Source organism: Bombina bombina, chromosome 3, assembly GCF_027579735.1.
Source record: "Bombina bombina isolate aBomBom1 chromosome 3, aBomBom1.pri, whole genome shotgun sequence".
NCBI lineage: Eukaryota > Metazoa > Chordata > Amphibia > Anura > Bombinatoridae > Bombina > Bombina bombina.
Window position 1 is genome coordinate 197,181,084 of NC_069501.1, and position 22,845 is coordinate 197,203,928.

General features: G+C 39.2%; 1 protein-coding gene across 1 annotated transcript in view; it reads right to left on the minus strand.

The window, feature by feature from the left end:
* Positions 1 to 22,845, minus strand: part of MOSPD2 (motile sperm domain containing 2) — a gene marked incomplete at its 5' end in the record, with an annotated part of 341,430 nt that overhangs the window by 91,165 nt on the left and 227,420 nt on the right. Inside the window, 4 exon segments of the mRNA XM_053705212.1 lie at positions 1,310 to 1,401; positions 5,344 to 5,440; positions 13,866 to 13,962; positions 17,201 to 17,307. Coding sequence (XP_053561187.1) covers positions 1,310 to 1,401; positions 5,344 to 5,440; positions 13,866 to 13,962; positions 17,201 to 17,307 — 393 coding nt within the window.

A 22,845-nucleotide genomic window follows, 5' to 3' on the forward strand; every position in this document is an offset into this window, starting at 1 on the left:
ATACTGCTGTTAAACGAACCCTGCACCCCAAGGGTCCTCAAATGGGGAATTCTATAACAATGTCCAAATCAAAATCCATTTTAAAAAATATTGAAAAAATCCCTTCCTCTAATTTGAATTCCTCTGATGATGAGGAATATACTGATATTAATTCTGATTATTTTGATAATTCAGACGAATGTAATTATTCTCCAGCTGCCAAAAAACACAAAAAGATGAAAACATTTTTAAAAAATGTTAATGAGGAAGATTAATTTTTAGATTGTCTGGGTAACCCAAGATTTAACCCTGACGAATTACACTATCCCCGTTCTTCGGAATGGTGCCCCCCAATTGACATCGCTAAGTTTATTGATTTCCAACTTCGCAAACCCCTTAAAAAACAAACTAGGAATAAAATGAGGGCAGAATGCCCGCGTCCTCTTCTCCCAAAAAATGCTGCTCTCACCCCCGAAGTGGATCCCAAAGTCCTAAAATGTATTGGCTCTCCTGGGTATAAATTAAAGAAGGGGGTTGACAGATCTTGGAAAATCTGTCAAGATAAACTTCTTGACACTGTAGGCCCCCTTTCTAAATTGTTTGAACTGTCAGAAATGGGAGTGGCTGAAAATACCCCTTGGATCCTTTTGTAGTCAGAGAATGGGTCCAAAGATTGCTGTGTTTCATTGGTAATACCAACTCTGCCATGTCTCTTGAGAGACGCCGAAACATTCTGAGAAAAATAGACCCTAAGATATGTGATTTTGCTTCAAATAGTATTGCGTCAGACAACAATGGTCTCCTCTTTGGAGATTCATATTTAAAAGAACTGAACCAATATGTAAATACGTTCTCCAACTTAAATAAAGTTAAATCTTCAGTGAAGAAAATTTTCTACCCATCTCAGAGTTTCTCTGATAGGGCCGGGAGAGGCAGAGGCCGCTTTCCCGGCCGTCAACCCTTCATTTCAAGGTCTCATTACTTCCAAGGTGAGCTTGGAAGTCAAGCGAATACCCTTCACAGTTCCAACCTTATCACCAGAGGAGCTATCAGGAACCCTCAGCTTCCTCTTTTTTCCCTTCAAGAGGACGCCCATGGAACCAAAGAAGTTTCAGGGGCAGGACTAGATCAAGACAGGCTCCAGGTATGTTCATTATTTCCTCATTATACACCTTTTTCCCCAGACAGAATTGGTGGCAGAATCGCTTTGTTTCAATTACTTCAGATCCTTGGATTCTCAAAGCAGTCTCAGGTATTCTAATAGAATTCGTTTCTCATCCAATTCAAATAAAACGTCCTCACCCTATCCAATTTTCAAAAAACGACGAACTGCTGGTTCAAAACGAGATTTCAACTCTTTTTTCCAAAAGAGCGATTTTGCCAGCTCTTTCTCCTCACAAAGCTTATTTAAGCAATCTTTTTCTGGTCAAAAAGAAAAACAATCAATTCAGACCAGTAATAAATTTAAAATCCTTGAACGCTTTTGTTCATTACCATCATTTCAAGATGGAGGGCATTCATCTTTTAAGAGAATGTCTGAGAGAAAACGATTGGTTAGTTTGTCTAGACCAGTGATTTTTAACCTTTTTTTTGGCTTGGCACACTTTTTTACATTAAAAAATCCTGTGGCACACCACCATCCCAAAATTTTTTAAAAAATCACACATTGTAGCCTAATACAGCATATATATATATACACATACACACAAACACACACATACTGTATGTATTGTGCTGTTATGCCATGCCTCCTACAAACTACCCCTGCACTGGGAGTAAAAAACAAGCAAAGTTTAAAAAATATGTCACACTGTTGTCAGTCTGCCGTGGCACACCTGAGGATCTCTCACGGCACACTAGTGTGCTGCGGCACACTGGTTGAAAAACACTGGTTTAGACCTCACAGACGCTTATCTGACAGTTCCAGTTGCTCAGGAACATTGGAAATTCTTGACCTTCGGTTGGAAAGACCAATTTTGGAATTTTATCTGCCTTCCTTTTGGTCTATCCTCAGCACCTTGGATTTTCACCAAGCTATTGAAACCGGTAGTAGCTTGGCTGAGACTTCGTGGGGTTCGTTTAATAATTTATTTGGACAACATCCTTATTATGGATCAAGATTTTCAGAATCTTCAATATTACCTACAATTAACAATTTCCTTGTTGGAATCTTTAGGTTTTATTGTAAACAAACTGAAGTCTATTCTTGTTCCTACCAGATCGTTAATATTTCTAGGTTTTCAAATAGACACAGTTTTATCAACCTTGAGTCTTCCTTCAGACAAAGTGAAGAATATCAAGAAGGAAATTTTGAACACTTTATCCAAAGATTCAGTCCCTATCAGGACTATAGCCAGGATAGTAGGGTTACTTTCATCCTCTATTCAGGCTATATTCCCAGCTCCATTACAATTTCGCGAACTTCAGAGATTGAAGATTCTTCATCTGAGAAAAGGTTTTTCCTACTCTCATTTGATTCCTCTTTCTTTAGAAGCCAAAGAGGAACTTTTTTGGTGGCTTTCTCATTTGGAAGCCATTTTTGGCAAAACTCAGGATTTTATTATCGAATCCGACGCCAGTCTTTCAGGCTGGGGAGCGCGTTGCGGTCCCTCCATCACAGGTGGCAAATGGACTCTGAAAGAGAAAAGATATAATATCAATTGCTTAGAATTATTGGCTGGCTCGTTTGCAGTCAAAAGTTTTGCCAAGTTTTCTTCTCCAGTTTCTTTTCTCCTGCGTATGGACAACGTCTCAGCGGTGCGGTACTTCAATCGTTTGGGAGGTACCAAGTCCAAAGATTTGTCCAATATAACCAAAGAGTTCATTCATCTTTGTCTGGACAGGAATATTTCTATCAAAGCAGAATATATTCCAGGTCAATCAAATTCTGCGGCGGATTGGGGATCTCGCCATTTGACGGATTTCAGCGACTGGAAATTGGACAAGAACATTTTTCTTGCTCTTCAATCTCTCAGGGGTCCCTTTTGTCTGGATCTTTTTGCGTCCAGGACCAACTTTCAGATTCGTCCGTATTTCAGTTGGCGTCCGGATCCGGAGGCGGCGGCCATAGATGCTTTTCTTCATCCGTGGCCTCTTCAGAGAGCTTACGCTTTTCCCCCGTTTTCGATGATTCCGAGGACAATTTCAACTGTTCGCAGGGATCTTTTGCGTTTAACGATTGTGACCCCCTTTTGGCTGACACAATCGTGGTATCCCCCCCTTCTGGAGATGTCCGTCAATCTTCCAGTTCTTTTTCCTCCCCTGCCTCATCTTCTCATGAACCCGGAGGGCAATTTTGACAACCTAGTTCTCCAAGGTTCTCTTCTCCTAGTGGCATGGACGAGCTCAGGGGACCCTGGTCTCTCCGAGGCCTTTCGGAAGGAGCTAAATCTCTCATCCAAGATTCCTGGGCCCCAGGAACTCATAAATGCTACTTCGCAGCATGGTCTAAATGGTCTTGCTGGTGCTTGCAGAGAAATTTGGATCCCTTTTCTGCGGATGTAATTGATATTTCTAATTACCTTTCTCACCTTTTTGATTCTGGTCTTGCTTACAGAACTATTAATGTATATCGTTCAGCTATTTCTGCACGACATAATTTAATCAATAATCTTTCTGTGGGCAAACATCCTATGATTTGTAGAATTCTCAAAGCTATCAGATTAAAACGTCCTCCGGTTCCGAAACATGAGTTTTTCTGGGATGTTGATTTAATTTTTTCCCTTTTTAAATCATGGTCTGATAATTCTTCCTTATCTCTAAAACAACTTTCGGCCAAACTCACTACTCTTCTCTGTTTAATCTCTTTTAGAAGAGTTTCTGATGTAAAAGCATTAGATTGGAATTCTAAACGTTTTTCTCCTGAAGGAATTACCTTTTTTCTGTCTCGTAGGACTAAAACCCTTTCTACTTCAATTTTTTATCCTTATCTCCCTTCTGAACCTTCTCTCTGTATGGTTGAATGTCTGAAGTCTTATGAAGCTAGAACTCTGTCTTTCAGAAATTCTTCTGCCAATCAACTCTTGATTTCTTTTGTTCCTCCTTACTCTCCTATAACTTCTACTTCCATTGCAAGATGGGTTAAATGGGTCATGAAAGAAGCCGGTATTGATCTCTCTTTTTCAGCTCATTCTGTTAGAGGTTCGGCTGCCTCGAAGGCCTTTCTAAAATCTGCCCCTCTTCAACAAATTTTGAGTGCGGCAGATTGGTCTTCAGATTCTATTTTCAAACAATTTTATTTCAGACCCATTCAACACGCTTCTCAATCTTTTCTCCTAAATATTTTCCTATTAAGCTTTAAACTTGCAAAATAGGAGTCTCTGGTCTTGTAATAAAATTCAGATTATCCTAATTCTTTGAAGGTATAATCTAGATTTTATTAAAGACACAGAGACGAGTATTTTCCCACCTCAATTATATTGTAATTTTCCCACCCTTGTGTTATTTTATGTTACTAATAAGTTTTGTCTTTAACAGTTTCCATCTGAATACAATCCATTCTTGTTATCTGGATTTAATCCTTTGTTTCAAGATTCTCGGAATCCTCCAAGTAGATTTTGGACAACTTGGATTTCTGCTATCAACAGCATCAATTCAAAAGAATTCTTCAATCAATTCTTCACCTCTTTGGCTGCAGTAATCTTATGCTGTTTTGGACTTTTTGGACTGTTTATGTTTATTAATATTATGTTCTTTGTGAGCATCAATTAGAAAGAGGAGGTTTTGTCAGTGTGGTGTCTGTTTATACCTATATACCCTTCTCTGATTGGCTGTTTTTTTTTTTTTCTTGTTGGTTATAAGCAGCTTTATATTGCTTCTTATTGTATTTCAGTATATGTTATTACGTACTTTTAAAGGCTGCATATGAGCAGTAAAGAAAGATATGCAAAATACTCGTCTCTGTGTCTTTAATAAAATCGAGATTATACCTTCAAAGAATTAGGATAATCGGAATTTCCTTATATTATCTAATTTGCTTCATTCTTTTAGTAGCTTTTGTTGAAACACAAACCCGTTTTTTCCTGATTCAGGTAGTGCATACAATTTCTATTTTACCTTTATTGTTACATTTGCTTCATTTTCTTGATATCCTTTTGTGAAGGAGCAGCAATGCACTACTGGGAGCTAGCTGGTGACTGCACATATATGCCTCTTTCACTGTGTTCAACTAGCTCCCAGTAGTGCATTGCTGCTCCTTCATAAAAGGATATCAAGAAAATGAAGCAAATGTAACAATAAAAAAAAAAAAGAAAGTTGTTTAAAATCGTATGCACTATCTGACTCATGAAAAAAAGGTTTTGTGTTTAGAGCATCAGTTTTATTCTATGGCTGACATAATATAGGGTATTATAGAACACAACTCACCAGCATGCAGTGATACCACAACGTCCACTGTTGTTCCAGGTTCAAAGCTACTGTTACTTGGCTTAACCCTATATTTATCAGGAGCAGTGGTCCTCACCTAAAGAAGCAATATAGTACATAGGATTATTACTGAATTTCAAGTATGAAACATGCAGCTGCTATGAAAAAAATAATATGTTGTGACTTTATTTCATCATGCTTCGTCTGCCAACGCAATCCTAGAATGGTGTCAAAGAAAATATATTATTGAATGGTTGCTAGTATGTATTAACAATAGACCGGTATCAGCATCTCCTGGAAAGCTTGCAGGTAAACGATTGCAAATATTATGATGATTCTAGAATACTACAAGCTCTTTGCTTCTAGGTATCTCCGGCAGTATTTCCACCATCCCATCTCTTAGCAAAGGAAAGTTCAAAATACTTTTTCAGAGTTCCTTAGACAATATTACTATCATAGTACAAGAAGTCCGTTTTATAAGACGACAACAGGGAGGTAATGTATGGGAGAATAGGATTCTTAATGAACAATAAAATAAATGAATATTCCATTTTTAATGAAAACGTTTCTCACTTTGGTGGTTTCAAAAAAAATGTTACATCACAAACAATAAAAAAAAAATGTTCAAAATAGCATAATTAAAATCCAAAGCTTTTTTTTTCCTTAAAGATATTATAATATTTGTCTTTGTTGCATCTAAAAGAAGGTATTTTAAATTCAATTACAATTTGCTTAAAATGTATGTATTTTTTGTACACTTTTTGTGCGTCACTGTCAACAAACTTATTTGTTGTAGATTTCCCTATTCACCCAGGGAGCTTCTATACAAAATAATTTGTTGTAGGTTTAAATTAAATGTTATAATGAAAATAGTAAATGTAATAATAAATAAAAATACATATAATTAAGTGTCTCTTTGTAGAGGACACACATAAGTGCATAAACATTTCCTCAATGTCTCGGTAACAAAAGTACAGGTATATCCCGCTCATACAGCAGGTTAGGGACCGGAGCCCCGCTGTAAAGTGAAAACCGCATTAAAGTGAAACAAGGAGGTTTTAGCTTTCTTTTCACTTGCCATTGTGTTTAAAAACATGTTTGAACAAACATATACTAGGGGTGCAATAGTGCTACGTTTAGTTTCAATAAATACTGTACCTGTAAAATAGTGACAATTACTGTAGTAAAATTTGCCAGACTATAACACTGAGACACAGATTACACTGTAATGCTGTAAACAGAGTGAACTGGCATAGCAAAATAGTGCCAGTCACTTTGCTCGCAATCTTACGATGATTACAGCACTGTTTCAAAATCCTTGGAGGTTGAACTTCAGCTCCACAAACGCTGTATTAGCGAAGTGCTCTAAAGTGAGGTATACCTGTATAGAGACTGTATTTGTGGATTTAAGGTGCATAACATGGTACAATTGAATTAGTGTTTAAAATATTAGACTTTCTACTATGTGCTCTCTTACTATCAATTTCCTTCTTACACTATAAAATAAGAGGGGGGAAATCTTCTAATTTGATATATGCAAAATATATTTTATTCCTTAAAACAATAAATAAAGGGGAAGAAATCAGCCCATAATTCACTGAAACCACAGTAAAACTGTAAATATACAATGATTTCATGTGTTAGTTACTTATATATAACAATAGGTCTCAGATAATATGTCTAATATGTTTAGGACCTAACAATATAACAAATTATGCTTACATGATAATTTAATTTCCATCGAGGGGAGGAGAGTCCACGGCTTCATTCATTACTGTTGAGAATTAAGAACCTGGCCACCAGGAGGAGGCAAAGGCACCCCATCCAAAGACTTAAATACCTCCCCCACTTCCCTCATCCCCCAGTCATTCTGCTGAGGGAACCACGAACAGTAAGAGAAATATCAGGGTATAAATGGTGCCAGAAGATAAATTAAATTTAGGTCCGCCCATTGGAGATACGGGCGGGAGCTGTGGACTCTCCTCCCCTCGATGGAAATTAAATGATCAGGTAAACATAATTTATGTTTTCCATCTAAAGGGGAGGAGAGTCCACGGCTTCATACATTACTGTTGGGAACATATACCCAAGATCTAGAGGACACTGAATGAAACCGGGAGGGTAAAAGGCAGACCCTAATCTGAGGGCACGACAGCCTGCAAAACCTTTCTCCCAAAAACAGCTTCTGCAGAAGCAAAAACGTCAAATTTGTAAAACTTTGTAAACGTGTGTAAGGAGGACCAGGTAACCGCCTTACAAATTTGCTCCATAGAGGGCCTCATTCTTAAAGGCCCAAGACGAAGCCACAGCTCTAGTTGAATGAGCCGTGATCCTCTGAGGAGGCTTATGTCCCGCTGTCTCATAGGCCAAGGGAATCAAGCTCCTCAACGACAAAGAAGTAGAAGAGGCTTTCTGCCCCTTGCGCTTCCCTGAAAACACCACAAAATGAGATGTAGACTGTCTGAAATCCTTTGTAGCCTGAAGATAAAACTTTAAGGCACGAACCACATCCAGGTTATGAAGTAACCTCTCCTTAGAAGAAGAAGGGTTAGGACACAAAGAAGGAACAACTATTTCCTGATTGATGTTACGGATAGACACCACCTTGGGAAGAAACCCCAAACCAGTGCGAAGCACAGCCTTATCTGCATGAAAAAACAGATAAGGAGGCTCCCATTGCAAGTCAGCCAGTTCAGACAGCCATCATTTTCAAATAGCCGTCTATTGTTGGAGCAGTTTTTAGAGTTGTTTATAATAGCAAACCTTTGCTGAAATTTGAATCTCTTGCTGAAAGAATTTATAAACGCATACCATTGTATGATTTAGATTTTTAGAATTTTACATTTGTAGGGTATTTTATCCATTACATACTTTATCAACTACATATATATTTTATATATATTTTTTTTATTAGATATTTTTTTATTAGTTATTTTGTAACAATTTGGTTGGTACCAACCTTTTTATATACTTACACCACTAGAAAGCCGTATTAAATGATTGTTTATGTGACTTTAATAAATGGATATTATTTTTGACCAGCATTTTTGGTAGAGTGTTATTTTATTTAGAATAACAAATTACTTTTAAATTGTTTTTTCAAAGCACCTTATATAACATATACAAATAAATATAAAAATAATTACGGAGACCATTGTTGTTTGGTAGATATTCAGCCAGTGTTCCTTTACACAGGCGCACACATATGAGAAAAACACATCTACTACTAACAGCCAGTTCAGATACTCTGCGTGCCGATGCAATGGCCAACAGGAAGAGAACCTTCCAGGACAGAATCTTCATGTCAATGTAATGCATAGGCTCAAACGGAACCTTCTGCAATACCTTAAGGACCAAGTTTAAGCTCCATGGGGGAGCAGACTGTCTAAAGACAGGCCTGATTCTAGACAGAGCCCAAACAAAAGATTGGATGTCAGGGAGATCAGCGAGTCTCCTATGCAACAAGACTGATAATGCTAAAATCTGTCCCTTTAGGGAACTGGAGGCAAGACCCTTCTCCAAACCATCTTGGAGAAAGGACAGAATCCTGGATACCTTCACCTTATGCCAAGGATATTCATGCTTCTCACACCAGGACAAGTAAGTCCTCCACACCTTATGGTAGATGCGACGAGTGACTGGCTTCCTTGCCTGAATTAGAGTATTAATCACACTTTCAGAGCCTCTCTTGGCCAAGACTAGGCGTTCAATCTCGACGCAGTCAGCCTCAGAGAATCGAGATTTTGATGTTGAAAAGGGCCCTGTCCCAGCAGATTCCTGCGACGGCGGAGAGGATGACATCCCCACCAGATCATCAAACCACGTCCTACGCAGCCACGATGGAGCAATCAGAATGGCCGAAGCTCGCTCCTCTTTTATGCGTGCCACTACACGAGGTAGAAGTGGTAACGGTGGAAAAATGTAAGCTAGGCTGAACCCCCAAGTCACCGCTAAGGCATCTATCAGCTCTGCCTGGGGATCCCTGGAACTTGACCCGTTTCGGCGTAGCTTGCAATTGAGTCTGGACGCCATGAGATCTATCTCCGGCGTTCCCCACCCGAGACAAATCTTTGCAAACACTTCGGGGTGAAGAGACCATTCCCCCGGATGGAAGGATTGCCTGCTGGGAAAGTCTGTTTCCCAGTTGTCCACACCTGGAATGTGAATCTCAGAGCGAGCAGCTGTGGGACTCTGCCCACTCCAAGATCCGAGACACTTCCCTCATGGCTAGGGAGCTCCTCGTACCAGTTCCAGAATATTTATTGGAAGGAGAGACTCCTCCCGGGACCATTTTCCTTGTGCCAACCTGGCACCCTAAACAGCTCCCCATCCTGCCAGACTCGCGTCCGTGGTCACAATCTCCCAGGACGGTCTCAAGAAGGATGTTGCTCCGGACATATCCACCAAGAGAGGGAGATCCGAGTCCGAGCACCCATGGATATCTGCTGTGATAGATGTGAATGGTCGCTGTTCCACTGTCTCAACATGCACAATTGAAGAGGTCTGAAATGGAACCTGGCCAATGGAATGACGTCTATGCTGGAAACCATGAGTCCGATCACCTCAATACACTGAGCCACTGAAGGACTTGAGGAGGACTGAAGGCAAGACACGGACGCAATCTTCCTGCATCGATGGTCTGTGAGAAATATTTTCATAGAGTCTATTATCGTGCCCAGGAACTCCACCCTGTTGCTGGGAACCAGGAAACTCTTTCCTGAGTTGATCTTCCAACCGTGAGATTGGAGCAAAAGAAGAAGAGCCCTTGAATGATCCTCTGCGAGACTGAGCGACAGCGCCTGGACTAGGATGTCGTCCAGATAGGGCGCCACAGCAATGCCTCTGGCTCTGTCCACCGCAAGCCCCCAGAACCTTTGTGAAGACTCTCGGGGTCGTCGCCTGTGGATTGGCACATGAAGGTAAGCGTCCTTCAAGTCTATAGTTGTCATGAACTGTCCCTCTTGAACTAGAGGCAGAATAGATCTGATTGTTTCCATTTTGAACGATGGAATGCTCAGGAACTTGTTTAAACACTTTAGGTCCAGAATCGGGCGGAACGTGCCCTCCTTCTTTGGAACCGCAAAAAGATTTGAAAGGTACCCTAGACCCCTTTCTGCTAGTAGTATTGGTACGATAACGCAGAGAGAGGAGAGATCCCTCACACACTCTAGAAAGGCCTCTCTCTTTTCTGGTCTTGAAGAGCAGGGTTTTACAGGAGGAATCTGCCCCTGGGCGGATGGGATCTGAAACCTATCCTGTAACCCTGGGCAACAACCTCCAGAACCCAAGGGTCCTGAACATCCTGTAACCAGGCTTCTGAGAAGAGAGATAATCTGTCCCCTACTTGGTTCGGAGACCGGTCGGGGGCCGTCCCTTCATGACGATTTTGTCTCAGCAGGCTTTTCGCTTTGCTTAGACTTGTTCCAAGAATGAGCTGGCTTCCAAGATCCCTTGGACTGGTCCACTTTTGTGGCGGGCTGCTGGTGCTGGCCTGGTCCTCACAAAAGGGACAAAAAGTAGATCTTTTAGGCTTAGCCTTCTTATCCTGTGGTAGGAAAGCTCCCTTGCCTCCCCATAACCGTGGATATGATCGAATCCAATCCTGGACCGAACAGAATCTTTCCTTGAAAAGGCAGGGACAACAGCCTCGACTTAGAGGTCATGTCCGCAGAACAAGACTTTAGCCACAGAGCCCTGCGATCTAACACGGAAAAACCTGACACCTTAGCGTTCAGGCAAATAATTTGCATATTGGCATCACAGATTAAAGAATTGGCAACCTTCAGCACCTTATTCTTATCCTGTATCTCGTAGATGGAAGTCTGCCCCTCGACCATGTCACACAGGGATTCACATCAATATGTTGTAGCTCCGGCAACCGCGGCTACAGATGCTGCCGGCTGAAAAACAAACCCTGTGTGTTGAAACATCTTCTTAACATGTTTTCCAACTTTTTATCCATGGGCTCTTTAAACGACGAACTATCCTCGAGGGGAATAGTTTCCGCTTCGCGAACGTCGAGATCGCACCATCCATCTTAGGGACAGTACCCCCTAGCTCAAGCTGAGAGTCCGGAACGGGGAACAGTTTCTTAAAGGAAGAAGAAGGGGAAAAGGAAGAACCTAATCGCTCCCATTCATTATTAATAATATTAGCCATATTAACAGGAACCGGGAAGGCCTGAGGCACCACCCTGTCCTCATATACTTTATCAAGCTTAGAAATCGCAGGTTCTTCCGGAAGCTTTGGTTCCGGAACCTCAAGTGTAGCAAGCACTTGCTTCAGCAAAAAGCGCACATTCTCTATCCTAAACCTAAAGTCAGGCTCCTCCGCAGCCGGAGTTTTAGATGACACGGACTCCGACAAAAAAGGTGCCTCCTCCGAAGAGTCAAAGTGGGCCTCATCATCATATTACGCCTCTGATATTATCATAGGCGTAGACAACCCCTGGGCCGGGCTGCCAAGATACGCCCTACGCTTGCACTTAGCAGAACGTGGTAATGCATTGATCACTTTCGATACCACCATTTGCGGTTGATCCACAAAATCTGACGGCTAACGAATCTCTCCTGCAGGAGTAATGTCTGGGCTCTAGGGCGCTGCATGCGCAATTGGAGATGAATGCAGAGAACGCACCTCACGGGACGGGAACCCTCAGAGGTGAACGGCTCGGTAGTACTATACATCCTTTTATCTTTAGATGTCCTAACTTTATTAAGGCATGTGGAACATAGTTGAGCAGGCTGTTCTACCAGAACCTCCTCACAATAAACACAGGAATAAGACCTTGTTAAAGAGGGAGAACCCTCTAACGCATCTGAGTCCTCCATAGCTTGCGCTGTTATTACGGACTAGATCAACTTAATAATAGGCACCTTTATAACCTCCAATGGCCGGGGCACTCACCACCTCCTATGACCCGGACTAAAGAAATCATGTTGTCTCCTACGCCGCTGATCAACAGAGGAATTGAGATAGCCACCCCGGTCACATGGAATGCCTGGCAGGACCACCCCTGCCTAAGGAGAAAAAAAAAGGGCAATGCAATACTCCCGCAAGTCACCTGAAAGTTCCACACATTGCCAGAGCCTCATCTTGCACATAACGCAGCAATGACACAATAAACAATATCATGTATAAACCCCCCCTGTTCAATAATCCCCTTTCCAGGAATATTAACCCTTGATTCTTTAAAGATAAAAGGCGTCATACTGTGACCCTGTCTTTCGTCTTATCATTATGTAATATAAATGAAACGATCTTACCAGAATCCACGCCGTGGAACAGGAACACAGTCCTTCAAGGTTAGTAGCCTTGCTCCTTACATGGACTCGAGTGTAAAAAGCAGGCAGCAAAACTCGTCAACGCTGATTGCTTGTGGAGCTGTTAATATGAGTCGGGATGGTTTCGCAGAAAGACTCTTCCTGCATCTCCGGACTCTAACTTTCGCCCAGGCTCTCACTGAGAGGCTGACAGGACTACTTAAAACTCCAGTCCCAATGTTAAGAGTACTACCCTCCATAAGAGACTACTCCGATCTTTGGCACTTCTCTGCCGTCCTCCTGTGACGAAAGGCAAAGAATGACTGGGGGATGAGGGAAGCGGGGGAGGTATTTAAGCCTTTGGCTGGGGTGTCTTTGCCTCCTCCTGGTGGCCAGGTTCTGAATTCCCAACAGTAATGAATGAAGCCGTGGACTCTCCTCCCCTTTAGATGGAAATGCCCTGCAAATGATATTTCAGTCTAGAACAATAGTGCACATCTCCATTTTTAAGGACTGGCATCAAAACCATACATTTAAAATCTCTTATTAGGTATATATAGACCACTAATAAACTGCTTGATGAGCAGATTGTTAACATCAGAAACCATTAAAAAGGTTGTATTAATATGGCTGTAGAACTGAGAAAGGCCTGTTTCCTTTCTGACTTTTATTTCCCAGTAAAATCTGCAAACAGTACAAATCAAAATGACAAGATTTAAAACAATATAGTTGTTTGCATAAGCTGCCATTACCCTTGCAGTGACATTGTAAAACCCTGGAATTAATGACTGAGGTTATGTGCCCAGTATACAGATTTAAAGTGCTAGGAAAATCAAACATTTTCTTTTGTGATTAAGACAGAGCATACAATTTTAAAAAACGTTTCCAAATTCTCTCTATTATCAAATTTGCTTTGTTCACCTGGTATTCTTTGTTGAAGAGATACCTAGGTAGGTGCCTGGAGCACTAAATGGCAGGAAATACTGCTGCCAACTAGTGCTCTTGCAAATGGATAACATACTTGCAAAACTGATGCCATATAGTGCTCCAAACATGTGCACTCTCCTGAGCTCACGTCCCTGCTTTTTGAAAGACACCAAGAGAACAAGGAAAAGAAAATTTGATATTAGAATTAAATTAAAAAGTTGTTTAAAATGACATGCTCTATCTGAATCATGATTTCTGATTTCATGTCCCTTTAAGGCACAGTCACTGCAAGCTGCTATGTATAAAATACATTACAGTTTAAACAAAGATTACCTTAAAAGCTATAGTATTTTTGGTCACATTAGTGAGGACAATTAAACATTTTCTCTCTCCACTTTCCTTTGACCCAAAATGCAATTCTTCACCAGGGCTAAATAAAAAAAATAAAACAAATAGTCATTAATTTAAACGCATAATGAAAGACATTTTCTTCAATAAAAATGACAGATGTCTCATGATTGTTAACTACAGGATTGTTGCAGTGACATTAAACACCTCAAGATATTAATAGAAATTGTTTAATTACATGTAGCAAACAACTTTGCAATATACTTTCATTATTTATTTTTATACTTTTCCTGTAATTTGATTCTGAATATTGCGTGCAGACACAGCTATATTCCACAGTCATTGGTTGCATACTCTAGCAAGTTATTTATAAATATTCCTAATTGGCCCTTAGCAGAAAACGAAACTTAAGTTACAATATGCGGCACCCACTGCTTTATCGACATTAATATTAAAGGAACAGTCAACACCAGAATTTTTGTTGTTTAACCCCTTAATGACCGCAGCACTTTTCCATTTTCTGTCCGTTTGGGACCAAGGCTATTTTTACATTTTTGCGGTGTTTGTGTTTAGCTGTAATTTTCCTCTTACTCATTTACTGTACCCACACATATTATATACCGTTTTTCTCGCCATTAAATTGACTTTCAAAAGATACCATAATTTTCATCATATCTTATAATTTACTATAAAAAACATTATAAAATATGAGGAAAAAATGGAAAAAAAACACATTTTTTCTAACTTTGACCCCCAAAATCTGTTACACATCTACAACCACCAAAAAACACCCATGCTAAATAGTTTCTAAATTTTGTCCTGAGTTTAGAAATACCCAATGTTTACATGTTCTTTGCTTTTTTTGCAAGTTATAGGGCCATAAATACAAGTAGCACTTTGCTATTTCCAAACCACTTTTTTTCAAAATTAGCGCTAGTTACATTGGAACACTAATATCTTTCAGGAATCCCTGAATATCCATTGACATGTATATATTTTTTTTTAGAAGACATCCCAAAGTATTGATCTAGGCCCATTTTGGTATATTTCATGCCACCATTTCACCGCCAAATGCGATCAAATAAAAATTTTTTTTCACTTTTTCACAAATATTTTCACAAACTTTAGGTTTCTCACTGAAATTATTTACAAACAACTTATGCAATTATAGCATAAATGGTTGTAAATGCTTCTCTGGGATCCCCTTTGTTCAGAAATAGCAGACATATATGGCTTTGGCTTTGCTTTTTGGTAATTAGAAGGCTGCTAAATGCCCCTGCGCAAAATACGCGTATTATGCCCAGCAGTGAAGGGGTTAATTAGGGAGCATGTAGGGAGCTTCTAGGGTTAATTTTAGCTTTAGTGTAGTGTAGTAGACAACCCCAAGTATTGATATAGGCCCATTTTGGTATATTTCATGCCACCATTTCACCGCCAAATGCGATCAAATTAAAAAAAACGTTAATTTTTTCACAATTTTAGGTTTCTCACTGAAATTATTTACAAACAGCTTGTGCAATTATGGCACAAATGGTTGTAAATGCTTCTCTGGGATGCCCTTTGTTCAGAAATAGCAGACATATATGACTTTGGCGTTGCTTTTTGGTAATTAGAAAGTCGCTAAATGCTGCTGCGCATCACACGTGTATTATGGCTAGCAGTGAAGGGGTTAATTAGGTAGTGTGTAGGGAGCTTGCAGGGTTAATTTTAGCTTTAGTGTAGAGTTCAGCCTCCCACCTGACACATCCCACCCCCTGATCCCTCCCAAACAGCTCCCTTCCCTCCCCCACCCCACTATTGTCCCCGCCATCTTAAGTACTGGCAGAAAGTCTGCCAGTACTAAAATAAAAGATTTTTTTTTTTTTAAAAAGAAAAAAAAAAAAAGCATATTTACATATGCTGTGTTTAGGATCCCCCTTAGCCCCCAACCTCCCTGATCCCCCCCAAAACAGCTCTCTAAGCCTCCCCCTCTGCCTTATTGGGGGCCATCTTGGGTACTGGCAGCTGTCTGCCAGTACCCATTTTTCACAATCAAATATTTATTTAATTTTTATTTTTTGTTATTTCCCCCCACCCCCCCCCCCCCCCCCGACCAACCCCCACCACCTAAATACCGAATAAGGTGTTTTTTTTTTAAAATTACTTGTCCCACTTTTATTTTGGGACACATTTTTTTCTGTAGTGCAGCGGTCCCCACCCGGTCCCTGCCCCGGCGCGCCCCCGCGCGCGCCCCCTCGTGCACGTGCGCGCGCCCCCCGCGCGCGCCCGGACTTGCACGCCCACGATCCCGCCCCCCTCCACATGACAAGGGCCATCGATGGCCGCCACCCACCTCCCACACCGGCTCCCACCCACCAACGATACCGGCCATCGATGTCCGGTGCAGAGAGGGCCACAGAGTGGCTCTCTCTGCATCGGATGGCCATCTAAGGTTATTGCAGGATGCCTCCATATCGAGGCATCACTGCAATAACCGGAAAGCAGCTGGAAGCGAGCAGGATCGCTTCCAGCTGCTTTCCACACCGAGGACGTGCAGGGTACGTTCTCAGGCATTAACTGCCTTTTTTCTGAGGACGTACCCTGCACGTCCTCGGTCATTAAGGGGTTAAAAAGATAGATAATCCCTTTATTACCCAATCTCACAGTTATAATACACGTTTTACCTCTGTGATTACCTTGTATCTAAGCGTCTGCAAACTGCCCCTTTATTTCAGTTCTTTTGACGAACTTGCATTTTACCCAATCAGTGCTAACTCCTAGGTAACTTCACGTGTGTGAGCTCAATGTTATCTATATGATACACATGAACTAACACCCTCCAGTGGTGAAAAACTGTCAAAATGCATACATATTAGAAGCGGCCTTCAAGGTCTAAGATATTAGCATATGAGCTTACCTAGGTTTAGCTTTCAACTAAGAATACTAAAGAACCAATCAAAATTGGTGAAAAAAGTAAATTGGAAAGTTGTTTAAAAGTACATACCCTATCTGAATCATGAAAGTTTATTTTGGACTTGACTGTCCCTTTAACTAATATAACTGTTAAAAGTACATGTACAAATCTCAGGCTAATCTTTGCTCTGAATACATCATTCAAGCAATGACTTATGTTTAATGTCCCTCTGGGAGTAAATGTGCTAAAATCTCAAATAAAAATAAGACTTTGGTTTACAAACAAGATAAATCAGCAAAATGTTCCACTAAATAAAGAAATTTTTTTTGGTGGACATCACATGATTAATGTCAGCAGTTTTGCAACACTCACAAACATTATTGCAAAACAAATGACTGGAAAGTAAATATATATTGGTTTACCATACCTAATGTGTAATAAAGATCCTTTGAAAACTGTTTTCCTGTTATTTTTTTGCTTAATATCAGCTCTCTCTTGCTCCTCGGGTTTAAAATGGTCTTCAGTCCAGATAATCTTAAAACAAAAAATATATACATATTTCATATACATTCATAGAAAATATAACAAGATACAAAAACAGTTTCAAAGAACAACTGCATAATATTTTGTATAATAAACATTATAAATAGTTATGAATATAAAATAGATACAAAAATTGTGATCTACAGATTTAATTGAGGTTAGCTCAAAACTTAATTTGAAGTAAAAACATGAAATATATTTAAATGCTTTCATGCATCACAGTCTTAAAGAGCTTTATAATACTAAGTCAGCAAGTTAATATTTAGTAAATATGAATCTATTTAGCAGATAGATAAAAAAAAAAAATTATTGTTAAATATTTTTATTTAGTAAGGTTAGGAAAATGTATTACAGACAGACAATTTAACTTCAAAACACAATATAAATTAAAACAGTTGGAAGATTAATAACATTAATAATTACCATATTTTATTATGATAAAGACTAACATTTAAAGGGACTGTAGACTTAAACAGTCCCTATGTACTAAGGGACAGGGTTTCCGACTTGTCTGCCTCCGTTAGGTAGAAGACACATCCGCTGCCCGTAGTGACTATTGCAGAAGTATTTCATTCTGCAGTGCCATCCCTTGCACATGAGCAGAGCCTGTCAGTCACCCCAAACAAGCGAGTTCAGGGTAATTTAACTCCACCACCTCAGGGATGGTAGAAAACAGCAGTCATATGACTGTCACTTTGTAATATGCGGTAAGCAGGTTTGCATGAGCGAGCCTGCACTTCAAGGGCTCCAAAGCAGCCTCGGCTACTTATTACATGTAACCAAAACATTTTATGTTGTGCATATTAAACAGCACCTTTTGAACATTTATTTGACAATAAAAAAGTTGTCATTTTTTCCTGAGATTTGTTGGTTTCTAATTCCTGTATGGAAGTGCATATACCAGAATTAACACTGATGTATTCCACACATTCTTTGGTTGCACACTCTAGTGACCCATTTATTACTGTGCCTAACTAGCTCCAGCAGACAAAGAAACCTAGGTTACAACATGGCAGCACTTAATACTTTCTGGGCACTTAAACGTTGCACTAATTTTTCAATATTTAAACAACGAATATCATTAAAAAATAGATACATTTCATATTGTCAGGTTGATCTCTGATTTGGTTAAATTATTCTATTTAGTTTATGTTTAGTGCCCCTTTAATTAACAGAAAAAAAATACAACAGAAGAAAACATGCGCCTTCTATTACAATGCTACATAGTAGTAATAAGAAAAATGTTAATAAAAGTTGATGCACAGTTTTGCTGTTCATACCACACATTAAAGATTTGAGCTTATATATATATATATATATATATATATATATATAAATTATCTACGCCAGTGATTCTCAACCTCAGTTATCAAGAACCCCTAACAGGCCAGATTTCATGATAACTGAAAGAGCACAGGTGAAATAATCTGCTGATGGGTGATAGCAGGTTAGTAACCATGGTTACTGCTCAGCTGATTATTTCATATGTGCTCTAGTCAGTGGCATATTTATGTTTTGTGCTGCAAACAAATGCCAACTTCCAATTTGAATATACCTCGTAGTACACTATATGTGTGTGTGTATACACTCTAGGGTAGATATCAAGTCTGGATAGGATAAAATATAGTTTATGACACCTTATTTAAGTGCAATAGAACCTATCATAGTATGCTTGCTCAATTGGTGATTCTAGTGTTAGTTCACTAACAATTTAGTGGAATATTTACCTTGCTCACTTTATTATGTGATTTCCTTTTAGAGAAAATATGCAGTAGCCTAAAGATAAGTAACTGATGGTTTAATTTGTTGAATAATAAAATATATAAGCGGATACAATATTCTAAAACGTAGAAAACCTAGAGACACCGGTGTCTAATTAGAAATCACTATGGATTAAGATACATATAATAATTTAAAATTAAATCACATAAGCATGCGTGGTTCCTCTATAAAAACATAAGAACCCTTAGATAACCATATAATACAATACATGTGTTGCTACACAAGTGAATGTCTCTTTTTTATGTTTATAAAACTCTCGTATAGACTAAGCCCTCTGTTATTTTTGGTTAATGTTTTATTTCAATTCTTCACTTATAGATTTCCTTATCATATTTTAGTAAGCGCTTTGACAGGGATTGCGGTTTACGGCTAGGCTGATGGAAATACACATTTAAGTGAAACTTCCTAATTGTATCCAATCGTCTTTGTTGCAAAGTTCAGCTAGATAATTGTAAGTGGCTGTTTGTTGCTGTTTGTATAAGAAAACCTGATTATACAAACTGACCACCAACACGAAGGAGGACAGTGAGAGCCTGCTATTTTGGGGGCTTTAAGAGGAGCACCATCGGCCAAAAGATGCAAGGTTCCTGATACATTTACCGGCGAAATTATCAGCCGAGTTGGAGCAATTGTAAACACCTGCAAGCTGACGAAAAGCCCAGGACTTTCAAATACATAGCTCGGATAACCGACAATTGGGAGATCCCAAAGTAACATCGCAGTAGATCCCTGTAATCAAGGAGTGGCAAACACTTGAAGAGGTGATCCATCGGACTATCCGGGAAACGGAGGCTGGAAGTCACAGCGCTCTACCAGAATCATCTGTCCGAAAAGGGAGATCATAACAGTGCACTGTTAATCCGGAGGAGACCTAATGGAACGCCAAGAGTCGCAAAAACCGTATGTACATACTATTAGCAACAAACAGCTACTTAAAATTGTCTAGCTGAACTTTGCAACAAAGACGATTGGATACATTTAGGAAGTTTCACTTAAATGTGTATTTCCATCAGCCTAGCCGTAAACCACAATTCCTATCAAAGCGCTTACTAAAATATCATAAGGAAATCTATAAGTGAGGAATTCCATAAAAGCCTTGAAGAATTGAAATAAAACATTATTAACCAATATTAACAGAGGGCTTACTCTATACGAGAGTTTTATAAACATAAAAAAGAGACATTCACTCGTGTAGCAACACATGTATTGTATTATATGGTTATCTAAGGATTCTTATGTTTTTATAGAGGAACCACACATATTTATGTGATTTAATTTTAAATTATTATATGTATCTTAATCCATAGTGATACCTAATTAGACACCATTTTTTTTCTAGTTTTTTTTTAAGTTTTATAATATTGTATTTTTTAATCCGCTTATGTATATTATTATTCAACAAATTAAACCATCAGTTAATTATCTTTAGGCTACTGCATATTTTCTCTAAAAGGAAATCACGTAAAAAAGTGAACAAGGTAAATATTCCACTAAATTTTTAGTGAATTAACACTAGAATCACCAATTGAGCAAGCATACTATGGTAGGTTCTATTCCACTTTAATAAGGTGCCATAAACTATATTTTGTCCTATCCAGACTTGATATACATACACACATATATATATATATATATATAGTATACTATGAGGTATATTCAAAGTGGAAATCGGCATTTGTTTGCATCACCTTATATTAGTATTTATTCTTATAAACCTTTTGGGAAGTTTTAAAAGTTGAGCAGTATTTCCAAAAATACCGGGATAGATAATAACCCCAACTTTTTTACAAGCTAGCTATTAGTAGCTAACATGCATTAGCACTGAGAGTTTATGATTAGACATCACAAGCTGATCTAAGCAGTGCACTGACGCATCTAGTCTGTTAGTTACTAAGACCTGCAATAAGCACTGCGCTCGCAGACCCACCACAGCTGATAAGGGGAGGCAGCATATCGGCACAAGGTCTTCTCCTCCAGCCTCACCTTGGAAGCATATCCCCGGTCAAGTTTCTCACCAAGAACGCTTCCACTGCAAAAATGCCGGCGGCTCTAAATGAAGCAACGGTTTAAAGGAGCACTGTATGTGAAGAGCGACCTTAATCCACGCATGTGCCTTGTCTTCTCTGTAAAAGCCTGCACTTTATCGCTCACTGTACGGTATGCTGGCTTTTAGAGAGAGGATAGTACAAATATGCCTAGGCCATAATACGCCCCTGGCTCTAGTTAATACATCATGAAAACCTGGCCTTTTAGGGGTATTGAGGACTGGAGTTTATCTAGGCCTTAATGCCTAACATAGTCTAGGAGCTGAAACTCTGAAAAGCTAAGGTTTTTGTAGTGTTGTTATATCCCATGACAGTACTGTAACAGAGTCAATACTGCAAACTGACAAATAATTTTCTTACTGAATCAATGCAGGTATCAGACAACAACCAATGTATACAGTATACAAACTGTAATCTATAATTCACATTTTAGATACATTATTGAGATTATAATCATATAGAAAAATAAGCCTTTTCCCTCCCTGCAATAGCACCTAACCCAAATTCTTTAGTTTTAAAATGAGTGATTATAAACAAGTAAGCTCAATAGCCAAAACATACTTAAAGGGACAGTCTAGGCAAAAATAAACTTTCATGATTCAGATAGAGCATGTCATTTTAAACAATTTTCCAATTTACTTTTATCACCAATTTTGCTTTGTTCTCTTGGTATTCTTAGTTGAAAGCTTATCCTAGGAGGTTCATATGCTAATTTCTTATACCTTGAAGCCCACCTCTTTCAGATTGCATTTAAACAGTTTTTCACCACTAGAGGGTGTTAGTTCACGTATTTCATATAGATAACACTGTGCTCGTGCACAAGAAGTTATCTGGGAGCAGGCACTGATTGGCTAGACTTCAAGTCTGTCAAAAGAACTGAAAAAAGGGGCAGTTTGCAGAGGCTTAGATACAAGATAATCAGAGGTTAAAAGTGTATTATTATAACTGCGTTAGTTATGCAAAACTGGGAAATGGGTAATAAAGGGATTATCTATCTTTTAAAACAATAAAAATTCTGGTGTAGACTGTCCCTTTAAGAAGATTATTTTTAGTTAATTAAATTACGATTCCAACCAGAATTTAAGGAGCTACATTTACAAGATAGCTTTTTGACATTCAAATGTTAGAATGTACACCTCGTCAGTAGTTTGTGCTACTGAATATTTTAAAAATTTTATTTACCAATTTTAAATTTAACATTTGATTCAAGAAAACAAACAAACAATACAAGTTAGCTAAATTAAATATCTGAATGTTTAATGGTATAAACTTATAGTAAGCAAATCAATATTAGCAACTCGCAACCAATATTAATTGTTTTAAACAATTGCTTTGAAACATTCAACCAGTGAAGTACATGCAAGCTGCAAAAGAGTAGTAGTGAGCACAATGTGATAAAATGCCTCCCACAACCCAGAGCTGACACATTGGGTTCCATTTAAGAAGGTAAGGGAGGACAAGGGTCCCAGGTAGGCAACCTGTCCACCCCGTGTTCACCTCCAGCAGTCCAGCTTCAACTGGCAGAAGTTAAGATGACACAAGAACTTTCTTGTGCAATCCCACCACCTGCTCTTGTGTAAGAGCAGGGGTTGTCAATCACCCTGGTCAGATGAATCCAGTGTGGTTTAACACCATCACCTCTTTAGACCAATGTTTCCTCATTTGCGGTCACAGGCCCGCATGAATGAGCCTTCATTGCAAG